General features: G+C 50.2%; 1 protein-coding gene across 1 annotated transcript; it reads right to left on the bottom strand.

The window, feature by feature from the left end:
• Positions 1-964: 964 nt before the first annotated feature.
• On the bottom strand, positions 965-8,146 carry LOC308164136 (fibroblast growth factor receptor substrate 2-like; the record flags this gene model as incomplete). Its single annotated transcript, XM_080538285.1, has 6 exons — positions 965-1,774; positions 2,117-2,281; positions 5,322-5,464; positions 5,629-5,763; positions 5,959-6,145; positions 8,090-8,146. 6 exons carry the CDS (start codon positions 8,144-8,146, stop codon positions 965-967), a joined length of 1,497 nt encoding a protein of 498 aa, XP_080394411.1.
• Between the last annotated feature and the right edge of the window lie 11,504 nt (positions 8,147-19,650).

Here is a 19,650-nt window from a genome sequence, read left to right as displayed (position 1 = left end):
GCAAAGATGCAGCTGAGGAGACAGTGCTTATAGGAGAGGCTCACATGGGCAGGTCACATGATCAGTACTATAGACATGTTTAGAACTATAGTCACATGGTCAGTGCTATGGTCACATGATGAGTAATGGTCACATGATCAGAACTATAGTCACATGGTCAGAACTATAGTCACATGGTCAGAACTATGGTCACATGGTCAGAACTATAGTCACATGGTCAGAACTATAGTCACATGGTCAGGTCACATGGTCAGAACTATAGTCACATGGTCAGAACTATAGTCACATGGTCAGAACTATAGTCACATGGTCAGAACTATAGTCACATGGTCAGAACTATAGTCACATGGTCAGGTCACATGGTCAGAACTATAGTCACATGGTCAGAACTATAGTCACATGGTCAGAACTATAGTCACATGGTCAGGTCACATGGTCATAACTATAGTCACATGGTCAGAACTATAGTCACATGGTCAGGTCACATGGTCAGAACTATAGTCACATGGTCAGAACTATGGTCACATGGTCAGAACTATAGTCACATGGTCAGAACTATAGTCACATGGTCAGAACTATAGTCACATGGTCAGAACTATAGTCACATGGTCAGGTCACATGGTCAGAACTATAGTCACATGGTCAGAACTATAGTCACATGGTCAGAACTATAGTCACATGGTCAGAACTATAGTCACATGGTCAGGTCACATGGTCAGAACTATAGTCACATGGTCAGAACTATAGTCACATGGTCAGGTCACACGGTCAGAACTATAGTCACATGGTCAGGTCACACGGTCAGAACTATAGTCACATGGTCAGGTCACATGGTCAGGTCTATAGTCACATGGTCAGGTCACACAGTCAGAACTATAGTCACATGGTTAGGTCAAACGGTCAGGTCACATGGTCAGGTCACATGGTCAGAACTATAGTCACATGGTCAGGTCACATGGTCAGGTCACATGGGCAGGTCGGTGGTGCTGTTGTGGCGTGTCTTCCTGGCGGTCCCGTCATCGCGGGGGCGGGCCTTCTGCAGGCTGGACATGGCGGCGGTGCGCTGGAGGTCGATGATGGCGTACAGCTCCGTCCTACGGCGGGGTGGGGGGGTCCGGGGGGGCGGGAGGAGCGGCGTGGTGGGGGTCTTGGGCGTGTGCGGCCCGCTCGAGCCGTCCGAACCTTTCTCTATCTCCACCTCGATGTAGTTGAGCTGCCTCAGCGGGTCCCCTCCCCCTCCTCCTCCCCCCCCTCCCCCGCCGCATGCACGGCGAAAGTCAAAGTTGAAGACGGTGGGCGAAGAGGAGGAGGAGGAGGTGTGGCCTCTGGGACGCGCCGTGGCCGAGTCCAGTTTGGCGCTCAGCGGCACGCTGCAGACATTCTCAGTGTTAACGTAGTTGTGCATGTGGTCCAGGCCGTGGCACATGATTGGATGCTGCAGGGGGGGGTGGTAGCCGTTACGGAAGGGGGGGGGCGCCTGCTTCGGTCTAAACGTCTCCTCCGCCTCCTCCTCCTCCTCCTCTTCATCCTCTTCCTCCTCCTCTTCCTCCTCCTCTTCGTCACCCTCCGAGCAGCGCTTCCTGACCTCCCAGACGGGGGGGAGGGAGGGGAGGTTCTGGTAGTTGGGCGTGCGCCGCATCTGGGCAGAGTTGTTGGCGTTGCTGTGGGCGACAGGGGGGAGGAGGGAGGAGGAGGGGGTGCGGGAACGCCGGGGGGTGTGGTTAGCGCTGGGGGGGGAGACGTGAGAGGGGGGGGTCGCCGTCGTGCCGTTGTGCTGTGAGGAAGAGGAGGGGAAGGGGGGTGTAGGCCCTGGGGCGGGGGGTGGGGGCGTGGGGGGGGCAGGGGAAGGGGCGGCGGCATCTCGACGTTCTTCGCTGCTGTCGTAGCCCGTGTCACAGTCTGGGGCGGGGCCGGGGGTGGGGGGGGGAGGGGCCAGGCGCCCGGATGGAGGGGCGAAGCTGGGCTCCAGACCTCCAGGCCTCCCCCCTCCCTCCCTGGCCCCCCTGTCCCCCCCTCCCTCCCTGGCCCGGGCCCTGTCCTGCTGCTGCCTCTGCACCGGGGTGGGCCCCAGGATGAACCTCGCCCCTCCGCCCCCCTCCCCCTCCTCCAGCAGCACCTGAGGCTCCTCCCCCCCCTCCGTGGGCGTGGCAGGGGGGGGTGGGGCGGCCGACGGAGAGCGGCTCTCCGGGTTGGACAGCCGCAGCTCTAAGGGGGCGTGGCCTCCCGATGACTGCGGGCGTCGTTCGTCCTGGGCGCCGGATGTGTTCACATAGGTGTGGACCTGAGAGAGAGAGAGAGGGAGGGAGAGGGAGGGGGAGGGAGAGGGAGAGAGAGAGAGGGGGGGGGAGGGGAAGGGGGAGGGAAAGAGAGAGAGGGAGGGAGAGGGAGAGATAGAGGGGGAAGGAGAGAGGAGAAGAAAAGAAGGTTGAGGACATTAGCAGCACCTTTTCCCCTCCTCCTACCAACGCCGCTAACACCCCTTCCAGACTCCCTGCTCTACACTCTGTCTCTGGCCTATCATCTTTTTCTCCCCTCTCCTCTGATCACATCCAAGCAGGCAACCACCTGCCCTCTCGATCCCCCCCCCCCTCTTCTCCAATCCATTTCCCCCGACATCCTTCCTTTAGTTCCTTACCTTACCACTGTAATCCACAGGATCTGTCCCGGCTGCCTTCAAGATTCAGAGTCAAGCCTCTCCACAAGAAACCAACGCTTGACCTGTCCTCTGTCCACAACTACAGACCGGTATCCTTTCTCTTCCAAAACCCTTGAACGTGCTGCATTTAAACAACTGACTGACTATCTCCGGAAGATGGAACATCTGGATCCCCACCAATCCGGCTTCAAGGCTAGGCACTCCACTGAGATTGCTCTCCTTGCTGTCACAGGCCCTCCACTCTGCTCAAGCTTCCTCCCTCTCCTCTGTTCTCATTCTCCTGGACCTGTCTGCTGCCTTCGACACAGTCAACCACCAGATCCTTCACTCCATCCTCTCAGAACTGGGCATCTCTGGCACCGCACACTCCTGGTTTGCTTCCTATTCCTTCCCAATAGCAGCTCACATCAGATGGTGCTGGCCTACCAGGCAGCTAAAGGGACAGCCCCTGCCTACCTGCAGGCAATTCGGTTGTTAAGTCGTGACGTGTTTCCGGGTCCAAAGTTGGCTGAGGCGCTGTCTTCGAAATGCCTCAGTAATAATAATAATTCATTATATTTATATAGCGCTTTTCCGAGGCTCAAAGACGCTGACAAATATGGGAAAAACAGGAAAGTGCTGTGTCCCTTGTTGTATGAATAGATCCGAGTCTAAAAAACGATTGAACTGTCATTCTACCGCTGTAGTACACTGGTATTATGGTGCAGGGAATTTCTGGTTTGGACCCGGAAATTGCTAAACGTCACGTTTGACGTCAGACTTAACAACCGAATTGTCACCCCCCAAACTTCAGCTTGTTCACTCCGCTCCTCCTCCTCTGCTGGCCGACTGGCCCCACCACCTCTACACCAACACGGCAGTCACGCTGCCTGATCACGTCTCTTCACTACACTAGCTCCCCGCTGGTGGAATGAGCTTCCCACAGTTGTCAGAACTGCAGTCACTCCCCATCTTCCGTCGGAGACTGAAGACCCATCTCTTCAGGCTACACCCCCAGCACGGTGTCTCCTGAGACACCTGCTTTTCTCTATACTGTGTCTCCTAAGATTTCTACCTCCCTTGTACTGTTTCTCCAGTGTCTATACATAAAAAATATATATACCGTATTTTCCGCACTATAAGGCGCACTTAAAAGCCTTTAATTTTCAAAAAAAACGACAGTGCGCCTTATAACCCGGAGCGCCTTATATATGGATCAATTGGTTAATTTGTTGATCCATACTGGTTGTACACGGCGCTCAAGGCGCTCTGTCAAAATGTTTCAGTACGACTGGTAAACTACAAAGCCGCACCGCTTGCAGCATTACGGTAATCAGTAAACACCGGTATACTGTGCTTACTCACAGTCCCACACCACAAGACCCCAAGTAAAGAAGACTAAACAGAGTTTCCGAGGGAACAAAGTGAGATTCTTGGTGCTTTCAACTTGAAGTTTTAAAGTACCCACTCGATATAATAAACAACAGTTTAACGATCACTAAACACTTATCATTTGTGTATTGGATTCATTATTCTCGTTTGCCGGAGGCTACCGGTAAGGGAGGGTTGACTTGTAAACATAGTTTCGTTTTAGCTCGTGTTCAAAAGCAAGAACTGTGTGTTCATCTAGTTATGTGTAGTTATGTGTTTTTAGCATGTCGATGTTCTCCCAGTATGTTGTCATGTTATTAAAATACAGTTTAGACCTTCGTAGCGATGTGTTTTGTTAGCTGTTAGCCGCTAGCAGCGTTTGTTGTGGTTTGGTCAGAGTCACTTTTCTCCCATTCAGTGTTTGAGGTGAACCAACATTCAAATACGCCTGTCGTGTTCAATCTTTCTCTGATTTGAATGTATGACACATCATTTGAAAGCTTACAATCTGTAGTTTAAGCATGTGTAAAAACTGAAAAAGTACGTTGCACATTTCACCAGGAGCTGTCACATATTGGTTGTTGGTTATAATTGTATAGCCTATTGGTTGTTTTCTGGTGTTGTTTTGCTCTGTTTGTAGTCTACTTGATGTATTTTTATCAGCTGTTAAATCACCACAGCGGTTAATCCACTAATAGAGATAATAGCAGATTGAAAATGCTTGTAGCTAACTACTCTATATCTCGTGGTTGCAGCTATTGCGAATTGCTATTCACGCGAGTCAGCTGTGAATCACCGCAGGTCCTTGACGCTTGTTGCAAAAATGGATGACGAACGGCTGATACTTGAGGTGGAAAAATATATATTTTTGACAGTGGAGCAGGTAGAACGTTGACGGTGACAACGCTCAGGTGGAGCTTGGACAACGGGAAGTTGACACAACACCGATGGAGAGGTGACGCAACGCAGTAGGTGGAGCTTGGGCGTAACGCAACCCCAGTCAAACGTTTGACTGCAGTATCTATTCTATGCGCCTTATAATCCGGTGCGCCTTATAATCCGGTGCGCCCTGTATATGAAAACAGTTCTAAAATAGGCCATTCATTGAAGGTGCGCCTTATAATCCGGTGCGCCTTATAGGTCTGTGTGTGCGTACGTGCATATGTCGACCAGTGACACCAATGGGCAAATACGGTATATATATATATATATTTCTTCTTCTAGCACGACGACTGCCAATGGCCCCTGGCCTGAGCTCGGTTACTCTTCTTGCGTGTGCGTGTGCGTGTGTGTGTGTGTGTGTGTGTGTGTGTACCGTGTCGTCCCCGACCAGCAGTGTGTGTGTAGACTCGTCCCCTATGGAGGGGAGGCGGGCGCTGGGGGGGCGGGACGAGCCCTCGCCCAATGACGGGTAGCGGACGATCCCATTGGCCAGCGAGGGCACGGAGTAGCCTGGTGCTGGGGGGAGACAGAGACGGGTCAGAACCAGAGACAGAGTGTGTGTATGTGTGTGTGTACGTGTGTGTGTGTGTGCGTGTGTGTGTGTGTGTGTGTGTGTGTGTGTGTGTGTGCTGGTGTGTGTGCTGGTGTGTGTGTGTGTGTGTGTGTGTGTGAGAGCGTACTGGTGGGTGTGAGGGGGGTGTGTGGGGGGTCCGGGTCCAGTAACTCCTCCACCACGCTGATGCTGTTCTGGTGCATGATGTCCTGCAGCAGGTTGAAGATGTCCTCCGCGCGCACACACTTGAAGGCAAATATGCCTTCACACACACACACGCACACAAACACACACGGGTTAGAGTTAGAGTCAGGGTCAGGGCTAGGGGTCAGAGTCAGACTCAGGGTCAGGGGTCAGGGGTCACGGTCAGGGTCAGATTTAGGGTCAGAGTCAGGGTCAGGGCTAGGGGTCAGGGTCAGATTTGGGGTCAGAGTCAGGGTCAGGGGTGTATCCGTACCCTGTCCCGTCTGGCAGCGGCGTCCGCTCTCGAAGGAGAAGAGGTTGGAGTCGTAACCGTAGCGACGCAGACACAGGTACGGCCAGCGCACGGCGTCCCGTCGGCGGGTGTGAAGGATTAGCTCCTCCCCCGTCAGCTCCATCATCCCTGAACCCAGCTCGTTACCATCATCATCCACGTTGACCACCTGCACACACACACGCACAAACACACACACACACACACACACACACACACACACACATGCACGCGCATGCACGCACACACACACACAGGCACGCACATACAGGCACGCACGCACACACACACAGGCACACACCCATAGGCACACACAAGCACACACACACAGGCACACACACGCACACGCACACAGGCACACACACGCATACGCACACGCACACAGGCAAACACACACGCACACAAAATCAAATCAAACTTTATTTAGTGCACAATAGGGGTGCAACGGTTCAGTTGGCCCACGGTTCGGTACGGTTCGGTATTTTGGGTCACGGTTTTCGGTACGGTTCGGTTCAGAAACAAACGTTCCAGACCAACTCGACCTCTGACCAAAGGCCGCGTTCGAGGCATTCACGTGGACGCTCAAACGGCCAAATTGATCTTCTCGCCATAAAGCTTAAGCGTACAGTGGGCTTCCTGTATAGATTTAAATCTTGCTTTTCCTTGGCTTCCAGAAAACGTCTTGTCTCCGCCCTTTTCCTTTCACAATTGGATTATGGTGATACAGTATATAGGTTTGCTTCTCTGTCCACTTTATCCAAGCTAGACCCCCTGTATCATTCGGTTCTAAGATACATCACCAATAGTGCCTTCAGGACCCATCACTGTACACTGTATAGTCTGGTTGGATGGCCATCTCTTTCTGTCAGAAGGCTCCAACACTGGTACACTCTTGTGTTTAAAATCATCTCTGGCTTCTTACCGAATTATCTGGGCCTGAAGTTCATCCCTATACCGAGTGGCTCGGGTCTCAGGTCTCGTAGATGGCTACAATACAAGGTGCCACTTATCATGAACAATGTTGGAAGGGCAAGCTTGTCTTATTATGGCCCTTGGTCTTGGAATGACCTACAGACTACTTTTAAATTAGAGGCCCTTATTTCCATAAGTATCTTCAAGCGTAGATTAAAGGATGTGGTCACCGCTCGCTGTACCTGCTTTGGTTAGACTTCTCAATGTTTTAATCACCTTGTAAATACCCCTACCATTGTTTGTCTATTGTATTGTTGCCACTGTCTTATGTCCTGTCTTGTTATCTGAACAGTTTTTTTAAGCTACTATTTTGACCCTGTCTTGGCCAGGTCTCTCTTGTAAAAGAGGTTTTAATCTCAATGTGACTTCCTGGTAAAATAAAGGTTAAAAAAAAAAAAAAAAAAAAAAAAACGGAAACCGAAAACCGTCACGGTTCACTAGTGAATTGAGCCGTGGAACGCAAACCGTACCGTCCGTAAAAAAACCGAGAACCGTTGCACCCCTAGTGCACAATACAAAACAGACGGAGGAATGGAGAGATAAGACAGAGAAGGAGAAGGAGAGAGAGAGAGGAGATAGAGAGAAGGAGAAAGAGAGAGAGAAGGAGAAGGAGGAGACAGAAGGAGAAAGAGAGAGAGAAGGAGAAGGAGGAGAGAGAGGAGAGATAGAGAAGGAGAATGAGAGAGAGAGAAGGAGAGAGAGAAGGAAAAGGAGGAGAGAGGAGAGATAGACTAGGAGAAGGATAGAGAGGAAAGGAGAAGGAGAGAGAAAGAGAAGGAGAGAGAGATAGAGATAGAGATAGAGAAGGAGAAAGAGAGAGGGAAGGAGAATGAGAGATAGAGGAGAAGGAGGAGAGAGAAAGAGGAGAGATAGAGAAAGAGAGAGAAACAGAGAAGAAGGAGGAGGAGAGAGAGGACAAGGATAGAGAATGAGAAAGAGAGAGAGGAAAGGAGAATGAGAGATAGAGAAGGAGGAGAGAGAGAGAAGGAGAAGGATAGAGATAAGGAGGAGGAGAGAGAAGGAGAGAGAGAGAGAAGGAGAAAGAGAAAGAGAGAGAGAGAGAAGAGAAGGAGGAGGAGAGAGAGAGAGAGGAGAGAAAGAGAAAGAGAGAGAGAGAGAGGGAATGATGAAGGATGAGCACCTTGAACTTGCTGTGATGGTTGTCAGGGAGGGCCTCTCTACTCCAGCAGCTCCCCATGTCTCCTCCACTACACCATCACATCTCTGGAGGAGGGGACAGAGGGATGAGGGAGGGGGAGGAGGAGGGGGGGATGAGGAGGAGGGGATAGGAGGAGGGGGGGAGGAGGAGGGGGAGGGGGGTGGAGGGAGAGCGGGATGAGGAGGAAGCGGGAGGAGTGAGGGGAGAGAAGAGAGGAGGGAGGAGAGGAGGGATGAGAGGAGGGAGGAGGGAGGAGGAGGGGAGAGAGGGATGAGTAGGGGGGAGAGGGAGGAGGGGAGAGAGGGATGAGGAGGAGGGGGAGGAGGGGAGAGAGGGATGAGGAGGAGGGGAGAGAGGAATGAGGAGGAGAGGAGAGGAGGAGGAGAGGGATGGGGTAGTGGTGGTCTAGTGGATAGTGAGTTGGACTTGAGATCGGAAGGTTGTGAGTTCAAATCCCGCCTGAAACCACACCACTACTAGTGTGCCCTTGAGTAAGGCACTTAGCCCTCAGTTACTCCAGGGGGAATGTCCCTGTAATTCGTAATTGTAAGTCGCTTTGGATAAAGGCGTCTGCTAAATGGCAAAATTATTATAATTAATTATTTAATTATTATTAAATTGGATGAGGAGGAGGGGAGAGAGGGATGAGAAGGAGGGCAGAGAGGGATGAGGAGGAGGCGGGAGAGGAGGGATGAGGAGAAAGGGGGGGAGGAGGGGAGAGAGGGATGAGTAGGGGGGAGAGGGAGGAGGGGAGAGAGGGATGAGGAGGAGGGGGGAGGAGGGGAGAGAGGGATGAGGAGGAGGGGGGAGGAGGGGAGAGAGGGATGAGGAGGAGGGGGAGGAGGGGAGAGAGGGATGAGGAAGAGGGGGGAGGAGGGGAGAGAGGGATGAGGAGGAGGGGGGAGGAGGAAAGAGGAGGGAGGAGGGTATGCAGGAGGCAACAACTAGCCGCTTGGTGCTGTGCTTCCTCTGGTCACCAGCAGAGGGCAGAACTCACCTATTACCATCAACCATCCTGCTCCTCCCTGACCTCACAACTCAACATGACCTCTGACCTCCTTCATCTGGATGGAGGGAGGGAGGGGTGAGAGGGGGAAAGAAAGACATTTAATTAAGAAAGATTCATTATACTGTACACATGCACATATATTAGCTGTGTTCACCAAACCTGGCAAAAGAGTTAGGCTTGTGTGTGTGTGTGTGTGTGTGTGTGTGTGTGTGTGTGTGTGTGTGTGTGTGTGTGTGTGGTTTCAGGCTCTATGTGCCTACTGAATGTTTGATATAGGCCCTGGGGATGGACACACTCATCTTGACCCACTTCCTCACACACACACACACACGTTCTAGACTCTAATCTCATTAGAACCCAATCTAGCCTCCACACATGCTATGCTATCATCACCCCCCCCCCCCCCGTCCATGATCCCAGAGGCCACACACACCCAGACCATTGGCCCCGCCCCCCAGACCAGCAGCCCCGCCCCCAGACCAGTGCCCCCGCCCCCCCAGACCAGATGTGACCAGAGAGGAGAGATGCTACACACTGTCCCTGTTCACGGCTGTGCTGCAACTTCGGGTTAACAAAGATGCGTGCGTGTGTGTGTGTGTGTGTTTGTGTTTGTGTTGTGTTTGTGCTGGTTTGTGTGTGTTTGTGTTTGCGTGTGTTTGTGTGTGCGTGTTTGTTTGTGTGTCTACATTAACTATGAAAGGATGCAGAGCAGCTCGGGGACCGTGGGCGAACACACACACACACACACACACACACACACACACAATCTGTCTTTAACTTCTCCACACTAACTATCTCTCTCTCTCTCTCTCTCTTTGGGTTCAACGTCATAGAGAGAGAGAGAGAAAGAGTGAGGGAGGGAGGGAGAGAGAGAGAGACACAGCAGCAAGATTTGTGAGCTGTTGTGACAGTAAAAGGACGTCCAATGGAACACAACCACCGCAAAAACTGTAAATGAGTATCTGCACTATTTGCACCATGCTGATCTCTGTACATAATGTTTACACAGTTCTCATTTATTTGTATTTATATTTTTTAAACTGCAATGTCCACACTTTTAAACGTATGTTTCCCATGCCAATAAAACCCTTAAAATGGAGAGAGAGAGAGTGGGAGAGAGAGAGAGACAGAGCGAAAGAGACAGAGTGAGAGATGGAGAGGGAGAGAGACAGAGACAGACAAAGAGAGGGAGACAGAGAGAGGGAGACAGAGAGCGATGGAGGGAGGAAGGGAGTGAGGGAGGAAGGGAGAGAGAGTGAGAGAGGGAGGGAGAGAGAGAGAGAGAGGGTGTGAGAGAGAGAGGGAGGGAGTGAGAGAGAGAGGGAGTGAGAGAGAAAAGGAGGGAGAGAGGGGGGAGAGAGAGGGAGGGAGAGATGTAGCTGAGAGATTTGAGGAGTAAAAACAAACAGAGCAGATTACCCCCGAGGCTAGAGCTGCTGTGTGTGTGTGTGTGTGTGTGTGTGTGTGTGTGTGTGTTTGTTCATGAATATTATTCTACTAACCCTCACTGGGGCCCCAGTCCTGGCCACACCTTCTCTCTCTCACACACACACACACACACACACACACACACACACACACACACAGCTCTGTCAGTATGCTGACACATTAGGGAGGAGGGGAAAACAAATAGAGAGAGACTCCATCAACACGTCTTCAAAAGGCTGCCTGGCTCTCTGATCACCACGTGTGTGCGTGTGTGTGTCTGCATGCTTCAGTGTGTGGGTGGGGTGGGGGGGGTGAGAGTTGTGTGTGTGTGTGTGTGTGTGAGAGAGTGAATGTGTGAGAGTGTGAGAGTGAATGTGTGTGTGTGTGTGTGTGTGTGTGTGTGTGTGCGCGTGCGTGCGCGCATTCCGGCATGTCTATGTGTCTGCATGGCATGCGTGCTTGAGTGTGTCTGTGTGTGTATGTGTGTCTGCGTGCTTCAGTGTGTGTGTGTGTGTGTGTGTATGCGTGTGTGTGTGTGTGTAACAACAAGTTGTAACTCATTTAAAGGGCATTAACTGTAGATTTGTGAGACTAAGAGAAACATTTTTTCTCAGGAGACAGTCAGGGCAGTGTGAGGTCTGAACTAGTCTACCGTGTGTGTGTGTGTGTAGGAGGTTGAAAGACTCAGACTAAGTATGAAGTAATATTACATTTTGATCAGAACAAACCAACAAAGCATCAACAATGCTTCATTTACTGAGGTTTCTACAGGGCAAGTTACTGAGCTCTCTGTGTGTGTGTGTGAGAGAGTTTGTGTATGTGTGTGTGTGTGTGTGTGTGTGTGTGTGTGTGGTGTGGTGTGGTGTTGTGCGGTGCGGTGTGGTGTGGTGTGTGTGTGTGTGTGTGTGTGTGTGTGTGTGCGTGTGTGTGTGTGTGTGCGTGTGTGTCAGTCTGCATTCCACACGCCCAGATTCCATCATCAAGATTAGCCGATAACTACAGCTGGGGGGTGAGGAGAGGAGCCAGGACACACACACTCACACTCACACACTCACACACTCACACACTCACACACTCACACACTCACACACTCACACACACACACACACACACACACACAGAGAGAGAGAGCACATACTCACCCACGCACTCCCGTGAAATGTGTACGCAAACCAGTTACAGAAACGCGCCCACTCACCAGGCTCCGTTTGCACAATCTGACCCAAAATACCATCAGGCTAACTCTCCATAACACACCCACAGCCCGCCCTATGACACACACACACGCACACGCACACACACTTTTACAGAGTAAAATCACAGCTTTTACAAACTATGCATAAACCTGAAAGCCTGAAATGAGAATGTATTCACTATGCTATTCACTATGGTTAGGGCTGGGGTTAGGGTTGGGGCTGGGGCTAGGGTTAGGGCTGGGGCTATGGTTGGGGCTGGGGCTAGGGTTGGGGCTGGGGCTAGGGTTGGGGCTGGGGCTAGTTATGGTTAGGGCTGGGGCTATGCTATCTGCTACTAGCTATACACTAGCGCCCTGTCCAGAAACAGCCCCTAGCCCCTCCTACCTATCCTACTGGATAGACATGGTGGGACGACCGGCCTTTACCTATCCAATCCTTTCAGATCTACACAACTGACAAGGAGCTAGGGGATAGGGACTAGGGGATAGGGACTAGGGACTAACAGATAGGGACTAGGGGATAGGGACTGGAGTATAGGGACTAGGGGATAGGGGATAGGGACTGGAGTATAGGGACTAGGGGATAGGGACTAGGGGATAGGGACTAGGGGATAGGGACTAGGGGATAGGGACTAGAGGATAGGGACTAGAAGATAGGGACTAGGGGATAAGGACTAGAGGATAGGGACTAGGGGATAGGGACTGGAGTATAGGGACTAGGGGATAGGGACTAGAGGATAGGGACTAGAGGATAGGGACTAGGGGATAGGGACTAGAGGATAGGGATAGGGGATAGGGACTAGGGGATAGGGACTAGGGGATAGGGATAGGGGATAGGGACTAGAGGAGCTAGATGAGGTGATGTCGCTGGTCATTCGAGTGGTCAACTTCATTGTTGCCCGAGCTTTAAATGATCGCCAGTTTAAAGCTCTGTTAGAAGAAGTTGGGAATCATTATCCCAGTCTGTTTTTACACAGCAACGTGCGTTGGTTGTCAAGGGGAAAGGTGCTCAGCCGTTTTGCAGCTTGCCTGAGTGAAATCCGGACTTTTCTTCAAATGAAAGGCGTCAAGCATCCTGAGCTAGACAACACTGACTGGCTCCTGCAGTTTCACTATCTCGTGGACATAACAGGCCATCTGAACCAGCTCAATGTGAAAATGCAAGGTATTGGAAATACAATCTCATCCCTTCAACAAGCAGTGTTTGCATTTGAAAGCAAGCTGGAAGTCTTTCTCAGGGACATTGAAACAGGTTGTGTTCTGCACTTTGTAACACTGCAACAATTTAGAGATGCATGCTTAGCAAGTGACTCCACTCAACATCTGGATCTCCAGCAGCTAGCTGGCTTTACGTCCAATCTCCTGCAGTCCTTCAAAGCACGTTTTGGAGAATTTCGTGCGCGCACTGGTCTTTTCAAGTTCATCACTCATCCACATGAGTGTGCAGTGGACAAAATCGACCTGACATGCATACCTGGGGTCTCTATGGGAGACTTTGAGCTGGAAGTTGCTGACCTGAAGGCATCAGACATGTGGATGAGTAAGTTCAAGACACTTAATGGAGAGTTGGAAAGTCTTGCGCGACAGCGAGCAGAGCTGGCGAGGGAACACAAGTGGACAGAAACGAAAAAACTTCAACCTGAAGACCAGCTGATTCTGAAAACTTGGAACGAGCTTCCTGTGACATACCACACAATGCAGCGTGTTAGTATTGCCGTATTGACCATGTTTGGCTCTACATATGTATGTGAGCAGTCATTCTCGCATATGAGGAACATTAAGACCAACCTACGCTCACGTTTAACTGATGGAAGCCTCAACGCCTGCATGAAGCTCAACTTCACCATGTATGAACCAGACTACAAGGACATCAGCAAAACCATGCAGCACCAGAAATCGCATTAAAAGTAAGACATTTAATTTATTATATGTTAAAAATACTATATGGCTCTCAATGAAATACATTTAGAAATATTTGGCTTTTATGGCTCTCCCAGTCAAAAAGGTTCCCGACCCCTGGACTAGGGGATAGGGACTAGGGGATAGGGACTAGGGGATAGGGACTAGGGGATAGGGACTAGAGGATAGGGACTAGAGGATAGGGACTAGAGGATAGGGACTAGGGGATAGGGACTAGAGGATAGGGACTAGAGGATAGGGACTAGGGGATAGGGACTAGGGGATAGGGACTAGGGGATAGGGACTAGAGGATAGAGACTAGAGGATAGGGATAGGGGATAGGGACTAGGGGATAGGGACTAGAGGATAGGGACTAGGGGATAGGGACTGGAGTATAGGGACTAGGGGATAGGGACTAGAGGATAGGGACTAGAGGATAGGGACTAGGGGATAGGGACTAGAGGATAGGGATAGGGGATAGGGACTAGGGGATAGGGATAGGGGATAGGGACTAGGGGATAGGGACTAGGGGATAGGGACTAGAGGATAGGGACTAGAGGATAGGGATAGGGGATAGGGACTAGGGGATAGGGACTAGGGGATAGGGACTAGGGGATAGGGACTAGAGGATAGGGACTAGGGGATAGGGACTAGAGGATAGGGACTAGGGGATAGGGACTAGGGGATAGGGACTAGGGGATAGGGACTAGAGGATAGAGACTAGAGGATAGGGATAGGGGATAGGGACTAGGGGATAGGGACTAGAGGATAGGGACTAGGGGATAGGGACTGGAGTATAGGGACTAGGGGATAGGGACTAGAGGATAGGGACTAGAGGATAGGGACTAGGGGATAGGGACTAGGGGATAGGGACTAGGGGATAGGGACTAGAGGATAGGGACTAGAGGATAGGGACTAGAGGATAGGGACTAGGGGATAGGGACTAGAGGATAGGGACTAGAGGATAGGGACTAGGGGATAGGGACTAGGGGATAGGGACTAGGGGATAGGGACTAGAGGATAGAGACTAGAGGATAGGGATAGGGGATAGGGACTAGGGGATAGGGACTAGAGGATAGGGACTAGGGGATAGGGACTGGAGTATCTTAAAGGTAATCTTAAAGAACAGCTTGTGATAAAAGGAAAAGATTTCATCGCATACTCCCTTGCTGTGGATGAGAGCACCGACATATCGGACATTGCTCAGCTGTCAATTTTCATCCGTGGAGTGGACCCAAGCCTGTGCGTGACAGAAGAGTTTTTGGGATTATGTCCGATATGGCACAACTACAGGAAAGGATCTGTATGAACAGGTATCCGGGTGTGTAAATGACATGGAGCTGCCTTGGGATAAACTTGTGGGACTAACAACAGACGGAGCGCCCGCAATGTGCGGTCATAAAAGTGGCTTGGTGGCAAGGATTCGGGAGAGAAAGAAGGAGAAAGACGGCACGGGTGAGCTGATATCTTATCACTGCATCATACACCAGGAGTCGTTGTGTGGCAAAGCTTTGAAAATGGAACATGTAATGAGCACCATAACAAGAGCAGTTAACTTCATTAGAGCAAAAGGTTTAAATCACCGCCAGTTCAAGACGTTTCTGGAGGAGTTAAATTCTGAGTATGGTGACCTGCTCTATCACACAGAGGTGCGGTGGCTAAGCAAGGGAAAGGTGTTGAAAAGGTGCTTCGAGCTGCGTGAGGAGATCTGTCTGTTTATGGAAAGCAAAGGGAAAGACACTACAGAGCTCCGTGATCAAAGTTTCCTGTGTGAAGTCGCATTTCTGTGTGACATCGCTGGCCATCTGAATGAACTGAACCTGCTGCTGCAGGGGCGGGGCCATCTCATCTCTGACATGTATTCTACTGTGAGGGTGTTTAAAACCAAGCTGAGCCTGTGGGAAACGCAGATGCGAAAAAATAACTTTGACCATTTTTCGTGTTGCAAGACCATGCACGAGCTGGTCTCTAAACAGCCTACTAAGCCTAGTGGGCCTACTGTCGTGTTCCCGAGTACACAGTTTGCTGACAAACTCGGCATACTTGCTGCCGACTTCAAGCGGAGATTTTCCGACTTTGAAGCCCAAAAAAGCAGGCTTCAACTGCTCAGCAATCCATTTGCAGTTGACGTGGAAAGTGCACCAGCAAATCTCCAAATGGAGCTGATTGAGCTCCAGTGTAATGACACACTGAAGGCAAAATATGAGTCCGTGGGCGCTGCGGAGTTTGCTCGTTTCATCCCCGACACAATGCCTGAGCTGCGCACCCAAGTTGCTCGCACGCTGTCTATGTTTGGCAGCACATACCTGTGTGAACAACTGTTTTCATTGATGAAACTAAACAAAACATCACATAGGAGTCGTCTTAGTGATGAACACCTGAACTCAATCCTGAGGATTTCCTCAGCTCAGAGCCTGACCCCAAACATTAATGAACTTGTACACAAGATGAGACACCAAGTATCGGGCTCAGCCAGCCTCAGACAAGTGAGCAGAAAGGACTTGGACTTGATATTTCTTTGAAGGGAATTATTATTTTTTTCTCCAGTTGAATGGACCCAGGGAAATGTTGCCTAAGAAATTAATGCAAACTTTTAGTTTGCATTGACTTTTCTAATTTTATTATAAAAGACAGTCATTGGTGAGGATCAGAGCAGCACACTGATTTGTTTTTAATGCATGCTGTTTAATTTTTGTGTTTATCTTGCCATTGAGCTTTGAGGGAAAATTACATTTAGCTGTTTACCTGTTTAAAAAAAAGAAGAAGAAAAAAACGTTTTCAATTTATTACTGAAAGAGCCGTGAGAAAATATTGCAACTGATTTTATTTATGTTTTACTTAATTTAATTTAATGATTCATGTTAAGTGCAATATAGGCTGTGTTATTGGTATTGGTTCAATATGTGCAATAATTGCGAGTTTTAATAAACATTGAACCAGCCCGGCCCTCCACTTGTACCATTTTCTTTATTTTGGCCCCCTGTGTATTTGACTTTGACATGACTGGACTAGAGGATAGGGACTAGAGGATAGGGATAGGGGATAGGGACTAGGGGATAGGGACTAGGGGATAGGGACTAGGGGATAGGGACTAGAGGATAGGGACTAGAGGATAGGGACTAGAGGATAGGGACTAGGGGATAGGGACTAGGGACTAGGGGATAGGGACTAGGGGATAGGGACTAGAGGATAGGGACTAGGGGATAGGGACTAGGGGATAGGGACTAGAGGATAGGGACTAGGGGATAGGGACTAGAGGATAGGGACTAGATGATAGGGGATAGGGACTATGGGATAGGGACTAGGGGATAGGGACTAGGGGATAGGGACTAGGGGATAGGGACCAGGGGATAGGGACTAGGGGATAGGGACTAGAGGATAGGGACTAGAGGATAGGGACTAGGGGATAGGGACTAGAGGATAGGGACTAGAGGATAAGGACTAGAGGATAGGGACTAGAGGATAGGGACTAGAAGATAGGGACTAGGGGATAGGGACTAGGGGATAGGGATTAGGGGATAGGGACTAGGGGATAGGGACTAGGGGATAGGGACTGGAGTATAGGGACTAGGGGATAGGGACTGGAGTATATGGACTAGGGACTAGGGGATAGGGACTAGAGGATAGGGACTAGAGGATAGGGACTAGGGGATAGGGACTAGGGGATAGGGACTAGAGGATAGGGACTAGAGGATAGGGACTAGGGGATAGGGACTAGGGGATAGAGACTAGAGGATAGGGACTAGAGGATAGGGACTAGAGGATAGGGACTAGAGGATAGGGACTAGAGGATAGGGACTAGGGGATAGGGACTAGAGGATAGGGACTAGGGGATAGGGACTAGGGGATAGGGACTAGGGGATAGGGACTAGGGGATAGGGACTAGTCACTAGAGGATAGGGACTAGAGGATAGGGACTAGGGACTAGGGGATAGGGACTAGAGGATAGGGACTAGGGGATAGGGACTAAGGGATAGGGACTAGGGGATAGGGACTAGAGGATAGGGACTAGGGGATAGGGACTAGGGGATAGGGACTAGGGAATAGGGACTAGGGGATAGGGACTAGGGGATAGGGACTAGAGCATAGGGACTAGAGGATAGGGACTAGGGGATAGAGACTAGAGGATAGGGACTAGAGGATAGGGACTAGGGGATAGGGACTAGAGGATAGGGACTAGAGGATAGGGACTAGAGTATAGGGATTAGGGGATAGGGACTAGGGGATAGGGACTGGAGTATAGGGACTAGGGGATAGGGATTAGGGGATAGGGACTAGGGGATAGGGACTGGAGTATAGGGACTAGGGGATAGGGACTAGAGGATAGGGACTAGAGGATAGGGACTAGGGGATAGGGACTAGAGGATAGGGACTAGGGGATAGGGACTGGAGTATAGGGATAGGGGATAGGGACTAGGGGATAGGGACTAGGGGATAGGGACTAGGGGATAGGGACTAGAGGATAGGGACTAGAGGATAGGGACTAGGGGATAGGGACTAGGGGATAGAGACTAGAGGATAGGGACTAGAGGATAGGGACTAGGGGATAGGGACTAGAGGATAGGGACTAGAGGATAGGGACTAGAGGATAGGGACTAGGGGATAGGGACTAGGGGATAGGGACTAGGGGATAGGGACTAGGGGATAGGGACTAGGGGATAGGGACTAGGGGATAAGGACTAGAGGATAGGGACTAGGGGATAGGGACTAGGGGATAGGGACTAGAGGATAGGGACTAGGGGATAGGGACTAGAGGATAGGGACTAGGGGATAGGGACTAGAGGATAGGGACTAGAGGATAGGGACTAGGGGATAGGGACTAGGGGATTAGGGGATAGGGACTAGAGGATAGGGACTAGGGGATAGGGACTAGGGGATAGGGACTAGAGGATAGGGACTAGGGGATAGGGACTAGGGGATAGGGAATAGGGACTAGAGGATAGGGACTAGAGGATAGGGACTAGGGGATAGGGACTAGGGGATAGGGACTAGGGGATAGGGACTAGAGGATAGGGACTGGAGTATAGGGACTAGGGGATAGGGACTGGAGTATAGGGACTAGGGCAGGGGTCGGGAACCTTTTTGACTGGGAGAGCCATAAAAGCCAAATATTTCTAAATGTATTTCATTGAGAGCCATATAGTATTTTTAACAGGGTTCGAGTTATGTGGGAGCCAATGGGAGCTGAGCTCCCATAGAGATGGTCTGAGACTCTCTGAGCTCCCATGAAGGCAGTAAAATCAAAAATCTGTGGGGGTCGCTAATAATACATTACCACAACTATTATTTGATCAAAATGTCAATGTAATGAATATTATTTAATTTATATTATAAATACTGTAAAATAAACACGTTTTCCAAAAGAGCTACGCGCACCATTAATCTCCTGTGAATGACAGTAGGCCTTTGACTGCCTGCACTTCACCACCAAGACACCATGGGGCGCAGTAGAATATTGTGCAACAGCAAAAGGTTGATTAATCAGCTGTGCGGTAAACCGTTGGAACACACAGTGCACAGCTGATTAATCAATTAAACCAATAGAGTGAGACAGGATATGTTCATATACCAGTTGCCTTTCAGGAAGTAGTGAGATCGTGCACCTAGCCTATTATTGAGAAGCAAACATTCATTCATTAGCTATACAGGAGTATATACATACAGTAGCTACCATGCCGCCCAAAAAAAGGCAATTTTTTGACCCTCTCCCGTTCATCCAATCTTGGATAAAGAAAGGACTTCGGACGTCAGCATCATGGGTTCCAGGACCGCGACCGCAGCCTACTGAAAACAGACCACTTTGGTCTATCTTGTCTCCGTAAAGGTAAGGTGGCTTTTACTTTTTACTAACCTAGTGTACATGTATTTTTCGCTCCTTCTGTATAGCAAAAATAACACAATTATTGGCCGAGATACATGTGTGACTATCGCTTTTATAGCTGTTGTTTCATGTGGGGCTGTTGATGTGGTGAAATGAGTAGCCTGCAGCTGTAGCGTCAGGATATGTTGGTA

Source organism: Nansenia antarctica (assembly GCF_963989245.1).
Source record: "Nansenia antarctica genome assembly, chromosome: 8".
Taxonomy (NCBI): Eukaryota; Metazoa; Chordata; class Actinopteri; order Argentiniformes; family Microstomatidae; genus Nansenia; species Nansenia antarctica.
Note: the sequence above shows the minus strand (reverse complement) of the source record. Positions and strands in the feature narration are given on the sequence as shown.